This window comes from Giraffa tippelskirchi, chromosome 10, assembly GCF_054371585.1.
Source record: "Giraffa tippelskirchi isolate mGirTip1 chromosome 10, T2T-mGirTip1v1.2.pri, whole genome shotgun sequence".
In the NCBI taxonomy this organism is placed as follows: Eukaryota; Metazoa; Chordata; class Mammalia; order Artiodactyla; family Giraffidae; genus Giraffa; species Giraffa tippelskirchi.
Genome location: NC_137284.1, coordinates 89,588,765 through 89,616,629, shown reverse-complemented (window position 1 = coordinate 89,616,629; position 27,865 = coordinate 89,588,765). Strand labels below are relative to the sequence as shown.

At 35.9% G+C, this 27,865-nt stretch overlaps 2 protein-coding genes across 6 annotated transcripts in view; one reads left to right on the top strand and one right to left on the bottom strand.

Annotated features, from left to right (window-relative positions):
* Nucleotides 1-14,988, top strand: part of RSBN1L (round spermatid basic protein 1 like) — an 81,099-nt gene extending 66,111 nt beyond the window's left edge. For both annotated transcript variants that reach the window (XM_081535711.1, XM_081535710.1), the window contains 4 exons: nucleotides 3,475-3,617; nucleotides 7,267-7,434; nucleotides 12,786-12,894; nucleotides 12,984-14,988. In XM_081535711.1, coding sequence (XP_081391837.1) covers nucleotides 3,475-3,617; nucleotides 7,267-7,434; nucleotides 12,786-12,894; nucleotides 12,984-13,625 — 1,062 coding nt within the window. In that variant the 3' untranslated portion in view covers nucleotides 13,626-14,988. The remainder of the gene's footprint in view (nucleotides 1-3,474; nucleotides 3,618-7,266; nucleotides 7,435-12,785; nucleotides 12,895-12,983) is intronic.
* TMEM60 (transmembrane protein 60) lies at nucleotides 630-27,865 on the bottom strand. Of its 4 annotated transcripts, XR_014067213.1 has the most exons (4): nucleotides 27,677-27,865; nucleotides 24,459-24,689; nucleotides 3,250-3,309; nucleotides 630-1,231 (listed from the first exon to the last, which is right to left on the bottom strand). XR_014067213.1 is itself a non-coding variant. In XM_081535823.1 (2 exons), exon 2 carries the CDS (start codon nucleotides 24,637-24,639, stop codon nucleotides 24,238-24,240), a length of 402 nt encoding a protein of 133 aa, XP_081391949.1. In that variant the 5' UTR covers nucleotides 24,640-24,689; nucleotides 27,677-27,865; the 3' UTR covers nucleotides 24,004-24,237. The 4 variants fall into 4 exon arrangements, 1 of the variants encoding a protein (XP_081391949.1); XR_014067214.1 differs by lacking the exons at nucleotides 630-1,231; nucleotides 3,250-3,309 and adding an exon at nucleotides 21,016-21,840; XR_014067212.1 differs by lacking the exons at nucleotides 630-1,231; nucleotides 3,250-3,309 and adding an exon at nucleotides 22,230-22,376 and having other exon boundaries at nucleotides 23,630-24,689.

Here is a 27,865-nt window from a genome sequence, read left to right as displayed (position 1 = left end):
TTCCATTGGTTTATCACCTTTTTATAAACTTGAGTGCCAGAGGATTTAAGAAGTACAGGATAGATGCTTACCACAGTGTTTGCGACTAGGGAGTGACAGTTTGGGTGTGTGGAAAACTGGCCTGGCAAGTTGTATAACTGTATTTCAGCTTTGGAGATCCTGGCTGGGTTGGGCAAACCAGTTAAACTTTCTGGGCTTCAGTGTCCTCGTCAATCAAATAAGGTATTTAAACAATGCAGCTTTAAGGCCCCTTTAAATTCTTCAAATGATTTTGAGCCGGATTCTGTTTTCTTTCTTCCTTTCCTCCCTTCCTTTTTTTCCTTCTTCCTTTCTTTTTCCCTCCTTGTCTTCCTTTTTCTTTCTTTTCCCAGCAGTTCCTGCATTCCAGAAAATATTTCTTCTTATGGGCTGCTGGCGCTATCCTACTGAGAGAAAAATCTCTGAACTATATAGTTAGGTCAGTTATTTAATCAGTAATTCAAAGGTCAAAGTGTGACAAGATTAGTTTATCTCTAATACTTGGTACATATTATGTAGAACATCTCTCTGTCTCTTTTTTACTTCTTGCTCAATTTTCTAGCCTATGTGTGTATATATATCTTTTTCTTTTTCATCCTACTCCATTTTCCTTTTATTTCCTTTTTTGTTCCTTTTAAACCATTGGTTCCTTGTCTGTTTCTCCCAGCTAGTGACATGGAATTTGGTTGCATTTATTTTGAGTGGCATTTACAAAATACCATCATTTCTTTTACAACATAGCATTTCCTTTATATTCTCAGAATTGAATCAGAAGTTTCAAGCCTCATTCAAATTTATTTTTAAAAAATCGCTAAGATAATAAGCTTTCTAGACTTTGAGCTGTAATGTTAGATGCCAGAATAAATGGAACTGTATCAGAGTTTTGCGTGACTATAAATTAGACTTACCATTCTATTCATACTTAGTCAAACAAGTAGAACCAAAGTGTCATAAAATTTTTAGTTAAGCAAAAATTCATAAGTTTTCTAAAAATATGTATACATATTTTAGAAACATAAACTGAAATGGGAGCACTGAATATGAAATAGAAAAAGTGAAACAAGCTAAATAAAAATTAAGGTCATCATATAGTCCTATTGTTTTTAAATATGGCTGCTTCATTAGAATCACATTTGGAGCTTTGGAGAAGCGGGGGGGAAATGCCTGGGCATTTATAGTTGTCAGAAAATTCGAAGATAATTCGAATGTGCATCTGGAAAACAGGAAATTAACATGTGACACAGTTTTACTAACTAAAGTACAGATTTTGTTCAGATTTCACAAAATTTTAAGCTAGTGTCCATTATTTGTTTTCATGCATTATCTTTAAGATTCCACATCATATTTAGTTGCATTGAGCAGCATCAGCTGCATGCAGCAAATTCTGATAAATTCTTTTTTTCATTTTTATTCTGTTACAGATATTTTCTAATTTTCCTTGTTATGGCTTCTTAGATACACCCATCATTTAAAAGTGGATGCTTAATTTCCAAAGAGATGGGTTTTTAAAAGTATCTTTGATGTTAATTTCTCACTTAAATGCTTTTTTTCTATAATCACCCTCTGTGCTTTTTTTAGTCTTTTAACTTGATTGAGGCTTTTCCAATGGTAAGTCAAAGATTTCTCTTGGTAAATGTCACATTGTACTTGAAAATATGTGAGTTATTTTCAGATATCTTTTGATACTGATTTCTAACATAATTCCACAGTGATAAGAGAACAGATTATGTATGATTTCAGTACTTTTAGATGATGACATTTTTGCACTGTTTTATGTCCCTGGATATGTTCCAGTTTCTCCTGGTTTATATAGTCTGTGGGAACTTGAATAGGATTTGTATCCCATTGTTGTGTGAAAATTCTATAAATCTTAACTATGTTGAATTGGTTCATGGTGCTTTTCAGGTCTCCTATATCCTCCTACTTTTCTGTCTATTCATTTTATTAATTTTTGAGAGTTTGATATTGAAACTACAACTAAAAATCTTTATTTATTTACTTAAAAATTTGTAATATATACTAGAACTATATGTAACTTTGTTCTGTATTTTCCAAGTCTTCTGTAAATGTTATCACACTTTCATAATTTAAGAAATAAAGAAAGAACAAAAAATTGTTTAAATATTTATATTTCAGATTTTAATTTTAAAAGAAAATGAGCTAAATAAATGCATTCTTCCTGGAGAGATGTAATGTAACAACCTCCCCTTTTTGAAAAGGGGGGTATAGTTTATAAATACCCATTTTCTCACCATTCTGTGAACAGTGACTCTTGGTCATTTATCCGTTGCTCCTGTTTTCTTTTCAAAGATTTTTAATCCCTGGTTTTAGACCAGCAACCTCTTCAAAAAACTACTACACAGAAATAAATTTTGATTTTGGTTTAGTTTTCCTTTTTGTTCTGTTAGGTTTTAATTATAACTAATCAAAGAGGTAGGCCCCTTTTATTTGAGGTATCCATTTTTTAAAACTCAGCTGGTCATTTTTATAGATTGTCATGGAAGATAATTTGCTTAGTTTGCCAATTTGTTAACATTATATTGTCAGGTTGGTTTATTTTTCTTCCTCAGTTCTTGCCTCGTTGCAACAAAAATTTGTAACAACTGACTAAAGGGTTTAAGACAACTGACAAGTTACAGCTCAGTTCAGCTCAAGCAGGCAGATCTTTTATTAGACAGACACCCCCGAAATATGAGAGTAGGCCCACTCCAAAGGAGTCTTCTTTTTCCATCTGGGGTCCCCCTTTTTATACTTCCGGTTTCTTCCTTTTGGTTATGCCCTGTGCAAAATAGGGCTTGTACTCACCACCAATCAATGAAAGGGAATGCAAATGGGCATACACTCAAGGCCGATTGACAGTTGAAAGTCATATTAACAGTAGGCTGTGTTGTTTCTGTCTTCCCAAAAGTCAGTCTGTTATAATGAAGTGTAGTATATTTATGAACCCTTAATGGGCTCCTACCTGCCTAAGATTAGTTGGAGAAGACCCTGTGGTTATTTTGTATCCACTGTGGGCCTAGGGCACATGTGCAGGAGTTGGAAAAGTCTCTGTGGTTATTTTTGTAGCATATCTGTGTGCTCTCCTGTGTGTGTCTGGGGTGGGTTTTAGAGATCAGCTTGCATCCCTTTCAGCCAGGCCACCCCTTGTTGCTCATGCCTAACTTCCTACTAACAATATGACCCATATATTTGTTAGAAAGAGTAACAAATGATGAATACAGTGAATCATACCTCTGGGAGAATTGGAGAAGAGGGAGAAACCATCCAATAATAATTATTCTCTTGATGTATCTGAAATAGAATGTTTTGAAGGTAAACTTATTAATATATAGAAATATATTTAAAACAGGTACATAATTGAAATGTATATTTTGTGAAGGGCACAGTAGTCTTTAATATATATTTGAAGATTTGTTTTAAAAAATAATCGATTTCTATGTCATTATTTGCCTCTAGTGTACACTGCCCTGGGGGACACTATCTAGTTTAAAATTAGAGAGTCGGAAAGATAGTGATGATGGTCCCATCATGTGGGTGCGCCCAGGAGAACAGATGATCCCTGTGGCTGACATGCCAAAGTCACCTTTCAAAAGGAAAAGGTATGTTGGATATAAATGTTTATTGCTGGGAATGAGTGTTTGTACATTGGTATGTATGCATTTGTTGAAAGTTGGAGGAACAAGGTAGGGAAAGTTTAGAGCATAATTGAAATGTAAATTCAAAAATGGTTACACATGCTGATATAATATCTTATAAATATCAAATATAAATAAAACATGAAAAATGCAGGCAAATGACAAATTGTAACCAGAGATGGGAAAAAATGTCCTTCACAACAGAGACATTATAAACTGTATTGGGATAAATTGAATAAATATTCAGAAACAAATTTAAATAATATTTTAAGAAAACTAAAACATCTATGGAGAATATAAAGATCTAAGCAGATGTTTAGATCTATACTCTGGTTTGAATACAAATGGTAGTCCTTTAGAATTTTAGGATTCATTTGAACTCACACTTCCAGAACTGAATAAAATAATTTTAAAATTCATATGTAATAACAAAATCAGCAAATAGTATAGAAAGCTGTCAAAGAGAATATATGTGTGAGGGGGGACCTCATCTTACTCAACATTAAAAATTACCATAAAGGTCAAAAAAGATCACTGGAATAGGATAGAGTACACAAATAGATCAAAGTATAATGCTGCTGCTGCTAAGTCGCTTCAGTCATGTCTGGCTCTGTGCGACCACATAGACGGCAGCCCACCAGGCTCCTCGGTCCCTGGGATTCTCCAGGCAAGAATACTGGAGTGGGTCGCCATTTCCTTCTCCAGTGCATGAAAGGGAAAAGTGAAAGGGAAGTTGCTCAGTCGTGTCTGACTCTTCGTGACCCCATGGACTGCAGCCTACCAGGCTCCTCCGTCCATGGGATTTTCCAGGCAAGAGTACTGGAGTGGGGTGCCATTGCCTTCTCCACAAAGTATAATGGGAACTTAACAATAAGATAAATGGGAAAAGAAACGTTTATTTAATGAATAATGCTGGCATAGTTGGAAATCTGTTTGAAGGGAAACAAAGCCATAACCCCAGTGTTATATAAGAAGGGATTTGAACATAATGAGTAAAAAAAGAATAAAAATATCAGAATAAAATACTTAAGCTTAAGAGAGACCTTCCTAAGCAAAGATGCAAGAATAGAATGGTGATACTATTGTGAGAAAAAAAGACATCAACACAACAAAGCTCAAAACTAGAGATTTGTAACGTGACAGACTAAAGTTAATATACCAAATGCATTTCTAAATGAGAAGAAAAATGTGAAGAAAAAAAAAAAAAACAATAGATAAATAAGCCCTAGGTAGTCAATTATATATTAGGTGTATGTTAAAAGAATTATGGGATATTATTTTTACCCATTACATTGGCAGAAAGTATTAATAGAGTGATTATATTACAGGGTGGTAGGTATGTGAGGAAACAGGGTCATATATATTATTGGTCAATGGGTGAGTTTCTGTAATCATTTTTTTAAAGTAATCTAAAATAGCTCATAAAGTTTAACACACACACACACCCACACCCACTTTCTCTCTCTTTGAACTAGGATCCCTACTTTAGGGAATCTGTCCCCCAAAATAAAAGCACTAAAGGTAAATATATAAGAATGTTAATTGCAGCATTTATTATAGTGAGATCGAGGATAAAATCTCATTGTCCATTATTAGAATGGTTGAATTCATTTTGGTACATTCCTATGAAAGAATGGGGCTTCCCTGGTTGCTCAGCTGGTCAAGAATCTGCCTGCAATGTAGGAGACCTGGGTTCGGTTCCTGGGTTGGGAAGATTCCCCTGGAGAAGGGAACAGCTAGCTACCCACTCTGGTATTCTGGCCTGGACAATTCCATGGACTGTATATAGTCCATGGGGTTGCAAAGAGTCAGACACAACGGAATGACTTTCATTTATAAAAGAATGTGGAGAAATAGTTAATTTCATAGTATGAATTTTGTCTGTTGAGCTGAAAGAATATCTGATGAAAAGAGCTAAATGTAGAGCATATGTTAAGTATGATTCTATTTTTATGAAAAGAAATAAAAAACGTGTATAAGAGTATATATATGTAAGCACAGAAAAAAGTGTAAAAAAATGTACCTTAGGTTAACATTGTTGGGAATGGAGTAGGTGATCCTGGGGGGAGGTAATATCTTTTTTTTTAGATACGTAAAGATGGTCTCTCTCTTTATTATTTAAAAAAAAAAAAGAATAGGGAAAAATGGTGATAGAGTAAAATGTAGGTTACATGAGAGCATGGACAATGTTGTGCTTGTTACTAATGTCTGTAGCACCTAAACAGAATGCCTGGTGCTTAATAAATAAATTTTTGTTGAATGAAATTTTGACAAGTTCATTTTTAAGTTGGTAGTAAATGGTAAACTTGGTATGTATCTCAATGATTAATTTAAATTTATAAATCATTTAGAGAATCCAAAAGCCTCTCCCCAGAACAATGCAGATGTACATAGACTGTTACATGTAATTTAAGGGAGTTCACCAGCCCCTTGAGGAACTCAAGGATTAAAATCCATCGTATATATGGTCATTTCCCATCACATTATAGTCTTACCAACTAATGAGAACATTGCCCTAGGCACTGTGCCAAATGCTTTTTTTTTTTTTTTTGGCAAATGCTTTTAATCAAGTTTCAATTCATTAGAATGTGGTATAATGAGACCACACTTCATTGTTTGAAAACCTGTTAGTTTTTCACAGAAAGCAACATCATCGTCTAGCTTTCCAATATTTGTAAAACAGTAATCACAAACAGGAAAAAAGGATATTAAAGCATTGCAATGTATGTGTCTGTGTGTCTCTGTGAATGTTTATATAAAACTTTTAAGACAGGAGTGTACAAAGAGCAGTGAAGTAGTATAGATTGAGGGTGGGAAATAAAGAGAACCAAAAGAAAGAGTGACTCTATGGGGTAGACTAGGATGAGATAAGAAAATAACGGGGGCAATCCTGATTTGTCTCTGTAAGCAAAAGAAAAATCATACAAGGTGATAAATAAGATGATGACTCCCAAAGTAAATTCTTCTCACCCTGTTCCCCTTCTGCAGTAAAATTTGAGAGAGTTTCTGCAGTGAGTGAGGCTAGGTGGTAAGCAGTTTCTATATGTGTGTGGATTCTAGAAGGTAAGTGGTGGAGGAGAGGGTCAGTGGGAGATGTCAGTCTTCCACAGTGGAGCTAAAGTGTATTTTTTTCCCTCCTACTTCTGGTAAACTATGTGTGTTTTATGGAAGCACTTATTGCCAAGTGTTTTCTTGCTGTTTATATTTTGGTATTTCTCCCACAAGAATATAAATTCCCCCGAGAATAAGGAATTTGTCTTATTCACTGCTGTCTTGTTGACTAGCTCTAGTGCCCAGGTAGTGCCTGACTTAAAGTAGGTAAATATTTGTAAATATTAATGCATTTAAAAATGTTAAACCTGTGAATGCCTTAATACAAACATTTGAAGGCTGCTGCTGCTGCTGCTAAGTCGCCTCAGTCGAGTCCGACTCGGTGCAACCCCATAGACGGCAGCCCGCCAGGCTCCGCTGTCTCTGGGACTCTCCAGGCAAGAACACTGGAGTGGGTTGCCGTTTCCTTCTTCAATCTTAAATATTAAGATTTTGTCTCTTTATATATATTCTGTCTCTTTATATACATATATACATATGCAATTTTTTTTTTTTTAAACAGAACTACCAATGAAATAAAAAACTTGCAGTACCTACCTCGGACTAGTGAGCCCCGTGAAATGCTCTTTGAAGACAGAACAAGAGCTCATGCAGATCATATAGGACAAGGTTTTGAACGACAGACTACAGCTGCTGTTGGAGTGTTGAAGGCTGTGCACTGCGGAGAGTGGTATATGTTAACTACTGCTATTTAATGGCTTCTAAACTTTTTCTTGGAAAGTTTTTCAGTGATTCTTCTTAATGTGGGGAAAAAGGTTTCATTTTCCTGTATTTGGATATTGTTTTTGTATAATTGCACTAAAGATTTTCAACTGATAGAATCTAGATTTTATCTTTTGGATTTGACTGAAATAGTTAGATTTTCTATGTGACTGGAGTTGAAAACAGTTGTCTTACATACAGTAATGGAAAACCCAAGGTTCACTTGGTGCTTACTCTATGTCCATTTACAAATGTTCAGTTGATTTTCTCTGCCTTTTGGCTCATATTTTTTATACAAGGAGACTAAGACTCAGGACTATCAAATAGTATTATAGTCATGTAGCTAATAAATGGTAGAGCTGAGACTGATTTCAGAACTGACTCCAGCTTCTTGTGTTTTTTCTTTATACTGTTTTAACTTGCTGTCTTTTCAAGGTTTGGTATCTATTAAGAGTTAGTTTACCTTAGTATATTAGTATTTTTCCAGCTTTGCTTGCAAGTTTCACTAAATCTTTTGATAGATCAGAAAAAATGGATAATTTTCTTAAGGAAAATAGATAATATACTTAAGGTGGTTGTCTCATACATTAAGAGAATTAAAGACCCTAATGCTGGGTAGGATTGGGGGCAGGAGGAGAAGGGGACGACAGAGGATGAGATGGTTGGATGGCATCACCGACTCGATGGACATGGGTTTGGGTAGACTCCGGGAGTTGGTGATGGACAGGGAGGCCTGGCGTGCGGCAATTCATGGGGTCGCAAAGAATCAGACACGACTGAGCGACTGAACTGAACTGAACTGAAATTGATAAAACCTGTAGAGCAAAGCTGTATTTATACTGTAATATAACTTCGGTCAATTAGGTTTTGTTTTCAAATTGGGTATTGTTTGGGTATGAAACTTAAGTTGAAATATGCTATTTCACTTTTTGAAGCAGTTGAATTAAATACTTAGCATGTAAGAAAGGTTTCTAAGTAAAAAGAAACTTTTTTAATTCTGAAAATATAAAATGTCAATATCGTTGCATAGATTCTAAGATGTTTTGAATAATATGGCCTGTATTTTCTACATGAGGAAATTGTATTTTCAAGAGCTGTGAATACAAAATTGACCCTATGTTCAAAAGAGAAAATTTAAAGTAATGTTTTATAAATTAATACTGAATGGGGAAGCCAGTATAAACTGACTTTCTTCCTTAACATTAAGCTTTATCAATTTCAGATATGCAAAGTAGCTAGTACCAAGCTAACCGTATGAGTTCTTTAGGAAAATGATGTTAATAATTCAGTAGTTTATGATTCAATGATAATAATAATTTATAATTGTGTTTAAGTTAAATAGTAATATCTGTGGTGATTCTCATACAGTTTCAAAGCTCTTACTATAATCTGGTTTAAAATACTAACTTTGTCAAAGAGTAAAGGCAAATTTGTCTGTGGAATTCATTACAACAAACCCATTTCAAATTAACGACATTTTTCTTGAATGTTTGGTAAAAAGATTTAAGAGTGGTATCAAAATTTATTTAGAGTGAAATCTGATTTATAGATTGTATTCAATAAAGTTAGCCACATATTTATATTTTTCCTCAGAGATAAATATTCTTGCTTCTTGGCCTTAACTTTATTTAAATCTCTTTCAAGTTTCTTTTAATTATTGTTTGTGTTTGCTTTTTCTCCAGTTTATATGTGATTTGACTTTAGAGATTGTTTCCTGTCCTTCACAGGTCCATCATAGTTCACTATAGTTACTGAATTAAAAAGTACTTGAAGCTAGCAATTTCACAGTGAAAAAGACTATTGTCAAATTATAGATATATTAGGGGCCAGATTTAAGAATATTCTTGAGATAGATTTTGGAATGAGATGTTGCTAGTTACGAATTTTCTCACTTTTGTAAAATACAGTTTACTTTATCTACCATTGCTGCTGTAATCTCTTAGTATTATACTAAAGATGGTAAGAAAATAATTTGGTTGATACTTTTAAGATGGTTTCATGGTTCTGATGCAAACATGGTTTATGATTGCTTTATTATTATTTCTTGCTGTTAACTTAAGCTATACTAAGGAAACTGGAGCATTCTCTTAGTGTTCTTATCTTAGCATTTTGAGTTCTCTTTCTCAAGGAGACATTAGATATTAGATTCTTGATTTTATCTTAGAGCCTGGCTTAACACAAATTTGAGATAAAAGACTTAAATTGATTTAGACTATAAAGAGATCTTAAACTAGATAGACTTGTGAAATGTTGGTCAATTTTATATCACTTTTTAGTATTAGGAAGACAGAATTCACAGATTTATATATTCAGGGTTGCCTCTTGAAATTCAGTTTTTTTAAAAATCAACTAATGGAATATAATTTGTATTCAATAATACAAGCCTTGTTATAACTATACAGTTAGATGTGTTTTGACTAATATATACAGCCATGTTAACCACTACCACAACTAAAATATAGACCATTTTGTTTTTCTTGTATTCCTTAATAGTTAATCTCTCCCCATTCTTACTCTAACTCGAGACATCTATTAACCTATTTTCTGTCTTTATAGGTTAGCATTGCCTAGTCTAGAATCTCATGTAAATAGAATCATATATTATCTGACTTCTTTCACTCAGCATGATGGTTTTTAGATTTATGTAAAATTTAGTGTTAGGTGTCTTAGTAGTTCATTCCTTCTTGTTGCTGAGTGGTATATCATTGTATGGATATATCACAATTGATTTATCCATTCACCTGATGATAGACATTTGAATTGTTTCCAGTTTGGGGTTTTTATGAAGAAAGCTCTTACGAACATTTCCTTACAAGCCTTTGTGTGCATATATAATTTCATTTCAATAAGTACACAGACATGGAATTACAGGGTCTTAGAATAAGGTAAAATAATTGTGTGTAGAGATAATTCTAAGTCTACAAAAGAAGTACTAGAATTTATCTAAGTCATAAGATAAGACAATATTGAAAAGTTAGTTGTATATAATTTGATATTTTAGCAGTAAATACTTTGAAACATTTTGAAAATGAAACGAAAAAATAATGCCAGCTTATAGTAACATAAAAATTGTGAAATACATAGATTAATTTTTTAAAATAAGTGACTTACACTAAAAACTACAAAATACCAATGAGAAAAATAAGATTTACAGAAATGTTAGAGATATACCTTGTTTATGGATTGAAAGACTCAATATTATATGTCAGTTCATTCCTTTTCTCTACTTTTCTTTCTTACCTTTTTTAGTGTTTCATTATACCTCCACTGACTTCCCAGGTGGTAGAGTGGTAAAGAATCCACCTGCCAATGCAGGAGACACCAGAGGCATGGGTTCTATCCCTGGGTTGAGAAGATCCCCTGGAGTAGGAAATGGCAACCTGCTCCAGTATTCTTGCCTGGAAAATCCATGGACAGAGGGACCTCACGGGCTTCAGTCCATGGAGCTGCAAAGAGTCAGACACAACTGAGCATGCACTGTTAATACCTCCACTATTTGTTTAGTAGTGGTTGCCCTGAAGTTATCATAGTGTATCTTTAAATAATATTATACCATTCTATGTAATGTGTAAGAACTTGCAACAGTGTACTGCCATCTTTCCATGCCCCCATTTATGGCCTCTGTGCTAATTATTATTATACATTTTGCTTTCTATATTCTATAACATCACCCCCCCATATGTTGCTTACTTTGGCATTAAGGATTTATTTCTGAAAATATTTTAAAAATAAGAATAAAATAACTTTCATATTCACTATTAATTGCATTCTACATTCCTTTGAATAAATCTACATTTTCATTAAAATATCATTTTCCTTCAGCCTGAAGTTCTTTAACATTCTTTGTTGTGCAGTCTTCTGGTGACAGATTCTCTCAGTTTTTGTCTGAAAATGATTTTTTTTTAAATTAGTTTATTTTCTGAAAATGATTTTATCTCACACTTTCTTAAGGATATTTTTGGGGGTACAGAATTCTAGATTTACTTTTTATTTCAAATACTTTAAAGTTAGTCTGCTTTCTTCTCGCTTGCATTGTCTCTGATGTAGCCTGCAATCATTCTTCCACTCTTTCCCTGTATGTTAAAATGATGCATAAGTTTTAGATTTTCTCTCTATCACTGGTTTATTAAATAATTGGTTATGATTTGCCTCAGTATGATTGGGGGGGTTGGTATTTATTTTGCTTGGAATTTTATTCCAGAATCCATTTTGAGCATCTTTTATAAACATGTATGTGTATATTCTTAATTAATTGAAGAGTTTGGGGGGTTTTAGAAGTATAATTAAAGATGCTATTAACCTCCACAAATAGAATGGTAACAGTTTATTTTATAAGCACTTTCCTAATAAATGTCTCTTAATTTTTTAAAAGAGTTAGTGATTTACCATATCATTGCAGTTATATACATCTAGATTGAAAGAATGTATGTATTCCCTTCCTCTACATATTTACCTGACTTCTATGTTGTGTTTTTAATTTCATGCTTAATTTCTTGAAGTATTGACCTTAACTATAAACACTTAGTTTTTTGATTTGCATAACTTAACCAAGTCAAGTCAGTTTAATTTTTCAAAATATCATTTACATATAGCCATAAAAAAATGAGATGAGGCTGCTCCTGGAAATCCCCTCCTCTTTCCAAGAGTCCTGATGACATGTCTTCCTTCTACTCCTTAAAATTTCCTTTATTCTTCTCCCTTCCTTGATCAATGAATAAAGTTTCTGCTCTGCTGTGCCTATGTATTATATAAATAATAAAATGAGTTGTTTTTATCCATATTTAGGTTAAATCTCATGGTGTTATCCTTTGTTTAAATATGTAAAGTGGTCTTCTAATTACAATTTATTTCTAAGATAATACTTTGATTTTGACCATAAACTCGTTTTGCTTTGAATTAATATATATATGTGTGTGTGTGTATATATATATATATATATATATATATATATATATATATATATGGATATATAACTATATATTTGGCTGCATCGAGTCTTAGTTGCAGCAAGCAGGATCTTTTGGATCATGTGGGATCTTTCATTTCAGCACATGGACTCTCTAGTTGTGGTGCATGGGCTCAGTAGTTGTGGCACATAGGCTCCGGAGTGTGTGGGCTCAGTAGTTGTGATACCCGGGCTTAGTTGCTCCACGGCATGTGGGATTCTGACTGAATGGAACTCACGTCTCCTGCATCGCAAGGTGGATTCTTCTTAAGCAGTGGACCACCACGGAAGTCCCTTTTGCTTTGAATTTGATAAGAACTTAGCAGAGTGAAACATTAATGGCAGACTCTTCATTATCTCTTGTTCTTTTTTAGGCCTGATCAACCCCGAATAACCAAAGATGTAATTTGTTTTCATGCTGAAGATTTCTTAGAAGTAGTTCAACGAATGCAGTTAGATTTACATGAACCTCCACTGTCCCAGGTATATTTTAAACTATTATTATCCTCAATTTAATTTTTATTGTGGAAAAGACTTATTGGTATTTTGTGTTTTGTTTTGTTTTGTTTTAGTGTGTCCAGTGGGTTGATGATGCAAAACTTAATCAACTGAGGAGGGAAGGCATTCGCTATGCCAGGATTCAGCTGTATGATAATGACATTTATTTTATTCCAAGGAATGTTGTTCATCAGTTCAAGACAGTTTCAGCCGTATGCAGTTTAGCATGGCATGTTCGGCTCAAGTTGTATCATTCAGAGGAGGACACTGCTCAGAATACAGTTACTCATGAAACAGGCGCATCACCAGATTCTACATCATCAGTTCTTGGACCTCACACTGACAGCACGATTTGTGCTGTAAGCAAAACCTCCTTGGATTCTGTTTTTTCAGACAAACTTCATTCTAAATATGAATTACAGCAGATTAAACATGAACCTGTTGCATCTGTAAGAATCAAGGAAGAACCTGTGAATGTTTATATTCCTGAAAAGACTGGAGCACCGAATAATATGGATAGCAAGAATGTTAAAGCAAAATTGGATCATGTTCAATTTACAGAATTTAAGATCGAAGTGGACTCTAAATTTGAAAATAGCAACAAAGATTTAAAGGAAGAATTGTGTCCTGGAAGTCTCATAAGTCTAGTTGATACAAGGCAACATAGTTCAACACATTCAAATCAAGAGAGAAAAGATGATGACATTTTGTGTTAAATTTGTACATACCATTTAAATTTTTTTTTTCTTAAACTTAATAGTGTAATAAAGATTCATGAATTCTGAAAGCAAGCCAAGGACTTGCTCCCAAGTCTGTTACAAAATATAGTTTAAGTAGCTTTGTAACATTCCTCAGTGCCTGTCCATAACTGTGAAGTAGCAAAGCATTAGGGCCAGATGCACTGTAAACACTGCAGGTTTAAACAAAAGCAGTCTTTAAAAAAATCATTTGAGTTGGAGTTGTAGGTTTTAGAATAGAGCTGACATTACCATATATATATATTTTTTGTAATATGAGCCAGAATTCTTTTTTTGACAATTAAGGCTTTTCCATAGTTTATTTATACCAGTTTTTTTTTTTTTCATTTTAAATGTGTCAGCACTGTAGTGTAAATAGCTTTTAAAGAATCTTTTTAGTGTGATTTATACTGAAATGTGAGCCACTTAATAAAGGTTCATAACAATAAATATGTTTTCTGTCGGGTCTGCCAAAAGAAAAACCATTCATTTAAATCATTTATTTCATCTATTATGTTTCTGCTGGTATATCAAGTGCTAGTGTATGTATTCAAATCTAGTTAATATTTAAGTTCCCCACACTGTGCAAGCATTTTTAAAACCAAGATTCAGTTATGAAAGCAAATTTATGTGTGTGTGTATGTATGGGAATATATATATATGTTACCATATTTTGCATAACTTCTTAAATTGCTGAATGAGTATGTGAAACTTCCTATACTCCCTGGAATATATTTTAAAATATTTCAATGTTAAGAAAGCAGTTTAGGTAATAGAAAAATGTTATAAGTTGGGAGAAAAAAGGTATTTTAGTGCTATCTAACCCTTCTAACTAATGAAGTTATGTGGCCAGATTATATAGCCCTATTACGTGAATTTTCTTTGTAGTGTGTGGAATAAGAAGTTGAGAAAATTTTCTTATTAATCAGCACCTATACTGTATCTAATAATAGCTGGGAAAAAAATGTTCAGTTACAGAAAGTTTAATTGCGTGCAGTTAAAATATTTTATTACATGTTTCTTGAGGAACAGGAGAAAAAGCTGGCAAATACAGCATATTAAAATAAGAGCAGTGACTTAACTGCCATATACAGAAGTATAATTAACAAAATAAAATTTGTTACCTGATCTTTCTAAGTATCCCTCTCCCTACCTTACTAAAGTAAACAACTTAGATTTTTTTTTTTTTTTCTTTGAAAAGAAGCTCTGGAAAGTAAAACTGGCATAGGAAACAAGATTGCCAGTGCCTCACCAAAGATGATTGAAACAAATCTCTTCAATGATGGACTTGAGCACTGTTTCAAATTGCTTTCATTATTGTAATAAAAGTCAAGCAAATGTCTCTAATGGTTGCTTTGATGTTAAGAACTCTGCATTTGCAATTTATTTTCTTTTATTTGAATTTGCTATTTTTCTGGGCTCATGGTTTGGTTGATTACTTTCAGCTGGAGTTCTTTGTGCTGCTGCCTTTTGAGCTTGTGTAGCTATTCCCATTCAGTGGCTTCTACTCTGGCCCATAAAGCTGCTTATCTCTCTGATTAGGGAGAAGCCACTTAAAGGCATTTCACTAGAAATAACAAACTGTAGCAATGGTGTCATTTCTGACCTCCAATTTAAAAGGGCAGGCAAATATTATACAGAAATATCGATGGTTTGTAAGAAATCAATCTATTTGCAGCATATGAATTTTCATGGAGTAAGGCAAGTATAAATCATCAAAATGTAAATAGGATTTTTGTTTTATAACTTTCTTATCTTGCTTCTCACTACCTTTATCTTCAATTTTAAGCTAAATTTATGTATTTACACCTACTTTGGGGAGAGACGGAAGTTTATAATAAACCAGTATTGAAAATTGAGAGAGAATGTGATTAAAATGTTTAGGTTTTTCTTTTTTTAAGTGAAGGGTGGCATATTTAACAAGGTTTGCTTTAGCTCCAGTTTTCAGTGTCACACATAGATGCATGAGACCATACTGTAAGAGAATGTCTTTAGGATATTCCTCCAAAATATATGAGCCTTAAACTTTTACAGACATCTAAAACAACCAGAGTGGTTACTTTTAAGTGTAGTTTCCTATTTAACCTATTGTCAAACTTCTCCATATTTTGAAAATTTAATTGTTTTGTAAAACGCATACATCCCCGTAGAGGTGAAATACAAGTCAGTGAACCCAGATTTTCAAGATTCAGCCTTGTTACCTTGAGTCATGCTTATCTTCCTGTCTTACAGATTATAATTTTAAAATTCTCTCCAGATGCAACCTGAGAGCTTATTGGCTCCATTTGCTACATACAAATAATTCTTATTTCAATATTGTTTATATTAAAAGTTTTCCTAGCTAGTCCACTCCCATTCTTTATCAGAACAAAACTTTTCTGCTGTTATTTCCAATTTCTTGGACCAGAACAATAAAGCACATAAGATAGTTTCTATATGAACTTATACTATATGGAATAAACATTATTATGTAAATTATTACATTGCTATACAGACCTTTACAAAAAAAAAGCAAAACTAAGGTACCTCAGTGGTGTCCGCTACAGAGATTTTTTTTTTTTTTTGATCATATCCTTTATGGTAAGTAATATATATTCCATACTCAGGTTAGCTATCAAAAGAATTAAGCATTTGTGATATTTGGTTGAACACTTTTACTAAAGCCATATTTATTATCTTCTTTGTCACTACAGCTGTTGACCTTGAAGATTAGGTTGATCTAGCACAGCACTGTGTGTGTGGGTGTCTGCGTGCGCGTGTTTGCATGTGTGCACGCATGCATGCGTGTGTTATAGTTATTGGAAACACTGTTTTGTTTCCACATATATTCATTTTTTTATCCATTCTGTAACTGGGGGGGGGGGGTGGCCATGGAAGGTAGGAAATTTTTATTTCTTGGGTTAAGTATTCAAGATTATTTCATTAAAGTGTTCCTGAATGTAAAACAGGTTTTTCCTGAATACTTACGGCAGGTAAGATCATCTTTGTAAGTAATAGATTAGCACTCTTTTGGTATATTTGGATTAATTATTTTTGCAGGTAATTTCATTGTCATGTAAAGCAAGTATCAGTTTATTTTGCATTTAGCAAAGGTACAGGATTTATTCTTGAAGTTGGAGAGGAATTTTCCTTGTCTTCCACCTTTCAATAAATACTAAAATTGATAATTATAATATTTTAAAATTTGTTTTGTAATTATTTTCTTACATTTGACATTTTATTTTCATCTTACCATATTTGAAAGTTGTTTATCTTCAACAGAAACCATATCCAATCTGAAAACTGTTTTTTCTCTTAAAATCTATGAAAAGTTGGCTTATGTCAACAGAGAAAAGAATAGTAAAGCTCACTTTAAAAAAGGTTGCTAAACTAGGAAGGTATGGGTGCTGGGGTGTAATGGTAAATTGCTTCCCTTCCCTCTAGATATGACTGTTCTTATCTTGAGGTGGAAAGGACAAAAGTGCCATTGTTTTCAAAATACTTTTAGCGTGGTAAAATGTTACTTGATGGGTTTTACATGTAGCTCACTCTTAATCTTCCTTCCTCTTGTTTAACTACTGTTGATATGTAAACAAAATTTTACTGGTTTTAGAAGGTACAATGAAAGAGTTATATTAGAATGTGCATAGAAAGAGTTACATTTGATAAGATTTGGCTCTGACAGTATACCTCAAATAAGAAAGTTAGGAGGACAACTCAGGAGAGCTGTAAAATCCTGTGTCTGTCCTGGGTTTTCTGTTCAGCTCTTCCTGTAACCCACAGCATACTGCAGATGGGAGTGAGTGGAGATGATTTCAATCACCATTCTAAAAAAGAATGTTAAGCACAAGGAACCTAAAAGCAGTGATGTCTTTCCATTTTAAAGTTTACAGATGTTGTATATCATCTCTCTACTGGGAGAAGAGGGAAAGGAAGGGGAATACATCCTGCTAAAAATTTTACATTTATCTTCACTTCAGGACTTCAGACCCAAACAGGGAATGTGAATGACCTGAGAACAAAATGTAGGAAACTGAATTATGGTAACTAGAAATTAAAAGTAGAATTTGTACTATTTGTATGCTATATTACTATTCTCTACCTTCTAAGAACTGTACTATTAAAATCTGAAACTCTGGATCTTCAACACATTTTGAAATTTAGATTTTATGCATTTATGTTTTTAAAATGTTAATTAAAAAATATTTTTATGTTTATTTGGCTGCCCCAGCTTTTAGTTGCAATCAGTCTTCATTGCAGGGCATGCAGGATCTTTTAGCTGTGGCATGTATGTTTTTTTTTTTTTTTAGTTGCCGATTGTGAACTCTTAGTTGCAGCATGTTGCATCTGGTTCCCTGACCAGGGATCAAACTTGGGGCCCCTGCATTGGGAATGTGGGGTCTTAGTCACTGGACCACCATGGGAGTCCCTAAAATGTTAAATCTTTACACTTGCCTATAAAGTTCATTGCTACTGTACTGGTGAATACTACTAAATGTGCAGACTCAGAAGCAAGTCAATATACTTGCAAATATTTTACGTTAACAGTGTTTTAAAATTTTTAGACAGTTCAATCCCCACTCCACTCGGCCAAATTTCTTCTTTGGTTGAAATTTTTCTTTTTTTTTTTTTTTTTTTTTAACATTTATTTATTTGACTACATCTGTCTTAGTTGTGGTGCAACAGGCTTAGTTGCCCCAAGGCATGTGGGATCTTAGTTACTTGATCAGGGACCCAACACGTGTCCTCTGCATTGCAAGGCAGATTCTTAACCACTGGAACGACAGGGAAATCCCGAAATTTTGTTTCTTAACTGAATTAGATTTTTATGTCAAAAATATCAAGTCTGTCTAAAAAACAAAAACAAAAAAACCTTGAGTCTGACTTTATGCTCTTGTTCCCTCTGTCTTCCTAACAAAGTTCTTGGAAATCTGTCTGCTTCACTTCCTCATCTCACTACAATTTCATTTTAATTCTCAAATTTAATTGTTCAACCGAAGTGATTATCCCAACTGTTGACTATCAAATCCAGTGGCTCCATGTCTTAATACTTCCATTTAACCCCTGTAACACTTGTTATCGATCATTTACTCAGTAAAACTCTACATGACCTGTTGTGGGGTTTTTCACTGTTTTTGGTTTCTTTGGATGGTGTCTTTTACCTATCCACTACTATTTAAGGCCCCTTGAGAAGGAAATGGCAACCCTCTCCAGTATTCTTGCCTGGAGAACCCCATGGATAGAGGAGCCTGGTGGGCTACGGTCCATGGGGTCACAAGAGTCAGACACGACTGAGCAACTAAACCACCACCACCACCACCACCACCATTTAAGGCAGTCTCTGTGGTTCTTCCCTTTAGGTCTTTAGGTTATGTCCCTGAACTATCTTCATGACACCGTGACTTCAGTCAGCCTTGGTTTCTTACTTAACCTCTAATGATTCATGCTATCAAATCTAAATTCTTCTCTTCACCCTTGCCCCCAGGAATTAGCTGTTTCATTCCCTCCTAATTTTGCTGTTGTATCATTCTACACAGTCATCTCATGGTAATCTGATTTCTATTATCTTTTCCTCTGTGTACAGTTGACTCTTGGACAATACAGGTTTGAGCTGCGAGGGTCCACTAATACACATTTTTCAACCTGTACCATATTCCTACACAACCTGTTACTGATGGAATCCAAGAATGTGGAACCTCGGATGTGGAGGCCAGAGAGCCAGCTGTAAATTATAGGTGGACTTGCCAGCATGGAGGTCAGCGCTCCAAACCCCACATTGTTCAAGGATCAGCTCTACAATGTATCGTTAAATATTTTCTTGCGTTGACCCCAGAAATGTTTATAATTTGTCTACTCCTCTTGTTATAGTAGACGTTCACAATCATAGATCTTCATCTCATCTGTATTCTTAAAATAGCATAAACTGTGCTAGGCTGCCTGCAGTCCTCTGCCTCTACCCCTATTCCAACCCGTTATGTTACCACCTGGTAATGAATGGCTTCACTAAAATATTTCGTTTCTTTCTCAAAGCAAAGTGTGTTCTTTTTATAAATACCATCAGTAAACATCTCTACTATAAAGGAAGTATCCTGTAGCTAAAATCTAGAACATAATTTTCTGCAATACTTACTGTTTATGTATTATTACATTAGTTTTGCTTTTCCTGTCTTTTTAATTTCACTTTTATGTCTTTCATTAATGTTTTAAAGTATATCCCTGTTGCTGAGACTGTGATATTGTGACTTTTAAGAAATATTAATATATATCTAGTCTTCATCCCTGTTCCTTGCACAGGAATTGGACACCCTTGTAATTTCCAAGTGATAACTGAATAAGGTGTCTTTTGAATTTATGTTAATGAGACTTTTGGAAAGGCCCTAGGTTTGAGGCCAGTTGCCAGGAGAACCAGCCTAGTGATTAGAGTTGAAACTTTCAGTCCCCTTCTCTCCCCCAGGGCTGGGGATGATTTCAATCACTAGTGGCTACTGATTTAATTAATCACGCCTATGTAATCAAGCTTCCATAACATCCCAAAAGTACAGGGTTCAGAACGCTTCTAGGTTGGTGAACATGAGGAGATGGGGGAAGAGTGGTGTGCACAGACAGCATGGAATCTGCACCCCTTCCCCATACCTTGCCCTGTGAATCTCTTCCATCTGGCTGTTCCTGAGTTAATAGCCTATAATAAACTGGTGTTCTAGTAAGTAAAATGTTTCTCTGAGTTATGTGAGCTGTTCTGGCAAATTAAACAAACTTGAGAGGGTCTTGGGAACCTGCAATCTACAGCAAGTAGGTCAGAAGTAAGGTGACAGCCTGAATTTGTGATTGGCATCTGAAGTTGGGAGGGGAAGGAAAAGGTGCAGTCTTCGAGACTGAACCTTAGCTTATGGGATATGTATCTTCTATCTCCACATAGTGTCAGAACTGAGTTAATTCCTTGGTGGTGTGGGGAAAAAACAAAAATAGCTGGTGTCCAGATCAGGGAGGCACACATCAATAATACTGCTGCGTCAAGTTGCTTATTTAGTGTAGCAGTACACCAAATTAAGAAAGAGTTCTACTTTCAGGGACTCTTTCAGACACTTAAGATTGGTTGATCCTTACACGTAAACAAGTTGCTTATTGTGCTGCCTTTTACATATAATTCTTACCTAAACCTCTTTTCCTTTCCTTGGAGACCAGCCCCACCTCTCCTCTTAGTAGTGTCATAAAAATTTCTACTTTTGCTTATTTTATGGCCTATCGATCAGGGGTCAGCAAACTACTTTGCCCATGGGCCATATCTAGACCACTACCTGCTTTTTGTATAGCTTGAAGAATGGTTTTTACAGTTTTAAATAGTTGAAACAAAAATCAAAAGAATATTTTGATATGTAGCAATCATACAATGTTTTAAGTTTCATTGTCCATAAACTGTTTTATTGGAACATAGCTAGGGTCTGTGGCTGCTTTCTTACCGCATGAGCTAAGCTGAATAGTTGTGACAAACCCATATGGCCTACAAAAGGTTTAAGTATTTACTATATAGCCCTTTATGAAATAACTTTACTTAGACTCCTGGCCTAAGTAATTCTTTGCACGTGATGCTGTTCCTTTTCCTTTTCTCTATGAGGTATTATACTTGGTGATAATTTCACAAATATAGGTTTTCCTAATGGCAGAAAGTGAAGAACTAAAGAGCCTCTTGATGAAAGTGAAAGAGGAGAGGGAAAAAGTTGGCTTAAAGCTCAACGTTCAGAAAACTAAGATCATGGCATCTGGTCCTGTCACTTCATGGGAAATAGATGGGGAAACAGTGTCAGGCTTTATTTTTTGGGGCTCCAAAATCACTGCTGATGGTGATTGCAGCCATGAAATTAAAAGACGCTTACTCCTTGGAAGGAAGGTTATGGCCAACCTAGATAGCATATTTAAAAGCAGAGACATTACTTTGCCAACAAAAGTCCATCTAGTCAAGGCTATGGTTTTTCCAGTGGTCATTTATGGATGTGCGAGTTGCACGGTGAAGAAAGCTGAGTGCTGCAGAATTGATGCTTTTGAACTGTGGTGTTGGAGAAGACTCTTGAGAGTCCCTTGGACTGCAAGGAGATCCAGTCAATCCATCCCAAAGGAGATCAATCCTGGGTGTTCATTGGAAGGACTGATGTTGAAGCTGAAACTCCAATACTTTGGCCACTTCATGCGAAGACTTGACTCATTGGAAAAGACCCTAATGCTGGGTAGGATTGGGGGCAGGAGGAGAAGCAGATGACAGAGGATGAGATGGTTGGATGGCATCACTGACTCGATGGACATGAGTTTGGGTAGACTCCGGGAGTTGGTGATGGACAGAGAGGCCTGGTGTGCTGCAATTCATGGGGTCACAAAGAGTCGGACACGACTGAGCGACTGAACTGAACTGAAACTACAAAACCTTATCTGGTTTCTCAGACACAAAAATAATGGATTCCAGGGACAAATAGTTTAGATCTCTCAACTGAATTAGGAATACCTAGTCAAGTCTTGGAACACTATGTTCCCCATATTAACTATCCTTCTTAATCCTATTTTTACATATCCAAAATACTAATATATACCAATTATAAGATAGGAAAACATTTGTAATTTTTTTTTTTTCATTTAACCTAGCTCTGTAGTTTCAGACGGAGAGTTAAGCAGTGTTAATTTGTAGTGTTGTATCTGAAACTTTGTCATGTTATCTGTCTACAAAGAAGAAAGGAAAGGAAAGTGAAGTCGCTCAGTCATATCCGACTCCTTGATGACCCCCATGGACTGCAGCCTCCCAGGCTATTCTGTCCATGGCATTTTCCAGGCAAGAGTACTGGAGTTGGTTGCCATTTCCTTCTCCAGGGGATCTTCCCAACTCAGAGATCGAACCAGGGTCTCCTGCATTGCAGGCAAACACTTTACCCTCTAAGCCACCAGGGAGAACTAGATCACAATGCTCTATTTAAGCAATCTTCTCAAGCTTCCTTGGTGGCTCAGATGGTAAACAATCAGCCTGCAACACAGGAGACCTGGGCTTGATCCCTGGGTCAGGAAGATCCCCTGGAGAAGGGAATGGCAGCTCAATCTAGGATTCTTGCCTGGACAATTCCATGGACAGAGGAGCCTGGTAGGCTACCATCCATGTGGTCACAACGAGTCAGGCACGACTGAGCTAGTGAAACCCTCAAGTACTAGCAGCCAGAAATCATTTTCTTGTTAGATATTTTTAAATGAACACAATACTACTTTAGAGACTCCCAAAGCTAAGAGGGCTGTGTAGGGCAAAAACAAATCACCCTGACCCTACTTTAGAGTTATAAGACACTTAAGACTCTGGAATTCTTTTAAGTACTGCCACCTATGTGCCTGCTAAGTTGCTTCCATGGGATTCTCCAGGCAAGAATACTGGAGTGAATTGCCATTTCCTTCTCCAGGGGATATCCCCTGACCCAGGGATCCAACCCTGCACTACAGGCCGATTCTTTATGGCTGAGCCACTGGGAAAGCCCTACTGCCACCTATGTTTCACTGGAATTGGTTAAGTACTATGGTAGGGACATCTGTAATTTTTCAAACCAAGACACTTATAAGAATTAAAGGGGAACTACCTCCCTGAGACCCCGGACCAATAGGCATAACCTGGACTGTCCTGACATAAATGGGATGGATGGTTCCCCTAACATTAGGAAGAGGCAAGCTTCTGCTCAGTTTTTAATATGCTACCTCTAATTTATTTGTTCCAAATGGAAGGCGAAGATAACAATGAAGGTAGCCTAGATAAAAAACAAATGAAAAAAACTCAAAACTCTTAGATTTCTTTCTGAATATAAACCTTACTGCTGCTACTGCTAAGTCACCTCAGTTGTGTCCGACTCTGTGCGACCCCATAGATGGCAGCCCACCAGGCTCCTCCGTCCCTGGGGTTCTCCAGGCAAGAACACTGGAGTGGGTTGCCATTTCCTTCTCCAATGCATGAAAGTGAAAAGTGAAAGTGAAGTCGCTCAGTCGTGTCTGACTCTTAGTGACTCCATGGACTGCAGCCTACCAGCCTCCTCCATCCATGGGATTTTCCAGGCAAGAGTACTGGAGTGGGGTGCCGTTGCCTTCTCCGATAAACCTTAAGTGGCACCCCTAATTATTTCAGTAACTAGGTTTTCTTCTTCATAATTGAGAAGCACAAATGACTATTTACATTGGTCATAATGGGGCCATGATATATTAAATTGTCTATTCAAATGTGTAGACTGAAGGCTATTTACTTACTTTAAAGGCTTTTACTTCTACTTTACTTACTTTACTTTTAACTTACTAAAGGCTTTTACTTACTTTACGTTTACTTACTTTTAACATTGACCACATACTTAGATTATTCAAGAGTAAAGTAGAAACATAAGATCCAAAACAAACTTTATTCATATAGGACAATAAGGGTATTAATAACTCAAATACTGAATAATTAGGTTTTGGGTCAACTAGAAGTCACCAAGACTATTTTATGGAAGCAGTATAAAATTACATTTGGTATTTTTCTCAGTTCTCTGGCATTCTTCAAGCTTGCAAAGATTCAGTACACTTTAATAATAGCTTGCTGAACAGCAATAAAATGAGCTGATGTCCTTAGAAGTCAGTCTCTCACAAAAAAGACGTTATATCCAAGCTCTATCAGAGCCCCAGCCAGTAAGGCCCATAAAGGAATGAAGACATAGGACAGATTCATGGTAGTAAACTGTTCCAGTTTAGCACAGAGTGCAAGACAGAAGGCTAATTTAAGTAACATTGCAATGAGGTACCAGGCTTTTTTTTTAATATTGTGTGATCCATGTCGAGGGTCAAAGCCAGACTTACATCGCCCAGCCATTTTCACAATCAGCATGACAAGAAGGATAGTATCAAATATCCAGACTGGGATAAATATGAGGAACCAGTTCCAAGGTGCCTTCTCATCCAGTTTCAACACCAACATGATCAAGAAGAGTAATGTGAAAAGCCAGGTGAGTAGTACTCTCTGAGCCAAGGACATTCTCATTTAAACAATTTAAAGAAGCTGTAGCAGGGTCGAAAAAAGGAAAATATACCCTAAGGAAAAAAAAAGAAGGAAGGAGAAAAAAAAAGTCAAGATCTTAAATTTTGGTACCAGAAAAAAAAAATTTGTATTCTCTGCAGTGGTTTACAAAGCTGGCTCTTTCTCTCTCATAGATTTCCTAATTTTAAAACATTCTACCATCTCCCTTTCATAATCCATCAAATTTGTAGCCATCTTTGACAACATCACATCCATCATTCCATACAGCTGTGACAAAATACAATTTTTAGTATATCCACTGGGTATAAGTTCTATTCAAGATGTTTTACGAACAGCCTGCTTCTCTTCATTTTTGTCACACAAATCCAGGCACTCAGGATCTTTTTCATGTACCTCAGATTTGTTCTTAATTAACCTTTCTTTGTACATTTGCACACCTATTAATTTTCATTCAGTATCAAGGAATACTAAGAAAAAGCATTCAAAAATCAAAGAAAAGGTAGTATAAAGCCAGGAGAGGAGTTTTAATAAGGAGGGAACAGTTAAAATTGCAACATTAAGTAGAACTATGATTGTACAGAGGTCACTGGGCTAAGTAACATAGAACACATTGGTAACACTGGATTTTTTTTAATCAAATTTTCTCAAAGTTCTTATAAATAACTATTTTCTTAGTCTAAAACTATTTTTAGTAATACCCATTTTTTTGGTTTGTGGTATATAGCTTTTTTACTACTTGCTACCCAATAATCAAAACCACTTAAAAAACTTGTTTTGTGATTATTTGATGCTAAAATGTTTATTAATTGGGGCTATTTCTTATAGTCCTATCCTGTCTTACTGATTGATGTCTGTTTTGCACCAGTACTGTAGCACTGTTACTAGATATGTTCTAATATCTGGGAGGCCTAGTATCTATTTACTATTTTCTTCTCCACAATATTTTCTGTTTTTTGGCCTTCCCAGTTTTTCAATGCTAAAATCACTAAATTTAAAAAACTTGGAATTTTGATATGAATCTATCAATCTGTAATACTTAAGTATAAACACATTTAACCTTCACATACAAGTTTACAGTATGTTCCATATTTATTCAAGTTTTTATATCAGCCTTGTGACCATCTGGAAAAAGGGTAAACAGTGGCAAGTCAGAAGCCAGGTTGCATGACGTTGGGTGAGGAGTTAACAGAAGACAATGAAATGCAAACAGGTGACATTTTATTCCTTTGAAACACTGGGAGAAGAGAAAATGAAAGACTTACAATGAGGATGACGAAGGATCAAGAAGAAATTTTCAGTAAAGGAGAGAAATTATAAACAAAGGGAAATAAGCCACTGGGGAATGATAGACTGAGGATGAGAGAGGATACTAGATGGTAAGAGGATAAGCAGGTAATGGGGATGGTAACAAAAGTATGGGTGACAGGAGTAAAAATGCAGGAAGATAAGAAATAAGGAAAAGGGGAGGAAACTGGCTAGATAAATCAAATGTCCTAGACTATCATCTTTAATTATATTTTAGGACTAACTTTGACTGTTACAGCTTTACCATTTTAAACAGTGGTAGGTATCATGGTGCAAGAGTATATATCTGTTTCATTTCAGTAATGATATGAGTCTCTGAGCTCCCTGCTTTCCCTTATACTACCCATCTGCTTGCACTCAATTTGTTTACTTAGATTGAAGATACTTCATACTGCAGTATGAAAAACAGATGCTTTTGCTCCCAGGAAGGCATTTTCTGTGCTGGTCTCCTTTCCTGGCCAGAGGCTGCCATAATGGGATGTGGAACCAAATTTGGAAGAAGAGGTGGAGAGGTGTGTAGTGATTAGTAACTACAGATGGGTTTCATACTGTAAATTGAATTTGCTCAATTCCAGTTTCCAATCCCTTGGGCCGCTTTTGTTAACTTTAAAAAAAGTTTAGGATAATACATTTGCTTAAACATAACTTCTATCAGCTAGCCATTAAATGAGTCAAGCTTTTTTATTTTTTCCCACATAGGTCTGAGTAGTAACTCAATAAGAAGGGTAACTGCATTCAAAACAGATGCTTTAAGGCTTCAGGTCAAAAAACTACAAAAAAAAACACACAACCTTGTGGCTGCAAGTTTTTTTATGTGGGATGCAACAAAGTTTTGTGTGCACTTTCACTAAAAGCACTCTATTGATATTTAAATGATGCTTGAAGGATCATGGGTGCTGGGGTACAATGATGACATACAACTCCAATTTATTAATAAATCTCCATTAATTTATTATATTTGTTTCCTACTACTTCTCTTCTAAGGAGGGTGGGGGAGCTGCATACTCCAAAAATTTGTTCAAGTATTTTTCATTTGAGGTGATTATGTTTTGCACCTGTAAACAGTTAAGTATATACCGCCTATCCGCCTAACACCTGCGCTGCCCCTAAATGGAAAGCTGAAGGCCCTGCCCCCACACAGGTCCAGCGTCTCGGTATCAGGTGTGTGTGGACCCGATAACTTGTCTGTGGTGCTTGCCACACCATCTCCATTTCCCTTCTCTCGCGACTGCCAGGACACTTCCATGTGAACTCGTCCTATCCCAAAGACAGTTGTGCTTAATGAGCCCACAATAAAGAATTTCTTCAGATAATGAGTCACTTTCGAAAGGTACCTACTTCAACAGCTTTGGCCAACCTGACCATCCTTCAGAGGAACAGCGTTCTGCTTACATTTACCTGATTTTAGGGCCCACTTGTCTCTAGAACTTCAGGGCGTTCCTAACGGCGTTCCTAAACTATCCGTACCCTTCAACTTCAAACGCCGACGCTCCGACAGCGGCGCCCTATCCGGACTCCCCCCATCCTGCACTGTGGGCCCAGTACATTTTGGAGCTGAACGCAGTTCTTGTACGATCAGATCCACAGTGCGAACAGAAGCCTGGTCGAATCCCGTGTATTTGGGGCTGGAGGGTTGAGGGGATGGGGGTGGCGACAAGGGAGGCAGACACAGGATAAGAGGGCGGGGGGCGAGTGAACTTCGGGGGATACCGGCTCCTCGGAGCCCTGGACTCACCCGGAAGTTCCGCTGTCTGGAGAGCGGAGATGGGCTCGAAGATCAGGAAATTCGCCAGTTTGGATCCTTGGCCTTTTCCACACTTCTTCCCCCATTAAATCCAGAAGCCATCACATGATAATCAAGAAAAAGGGACCTCAGTTCCGCCTCTTCAAACGACCACAGGACAGGCTCTCTCAGGTCTACCTC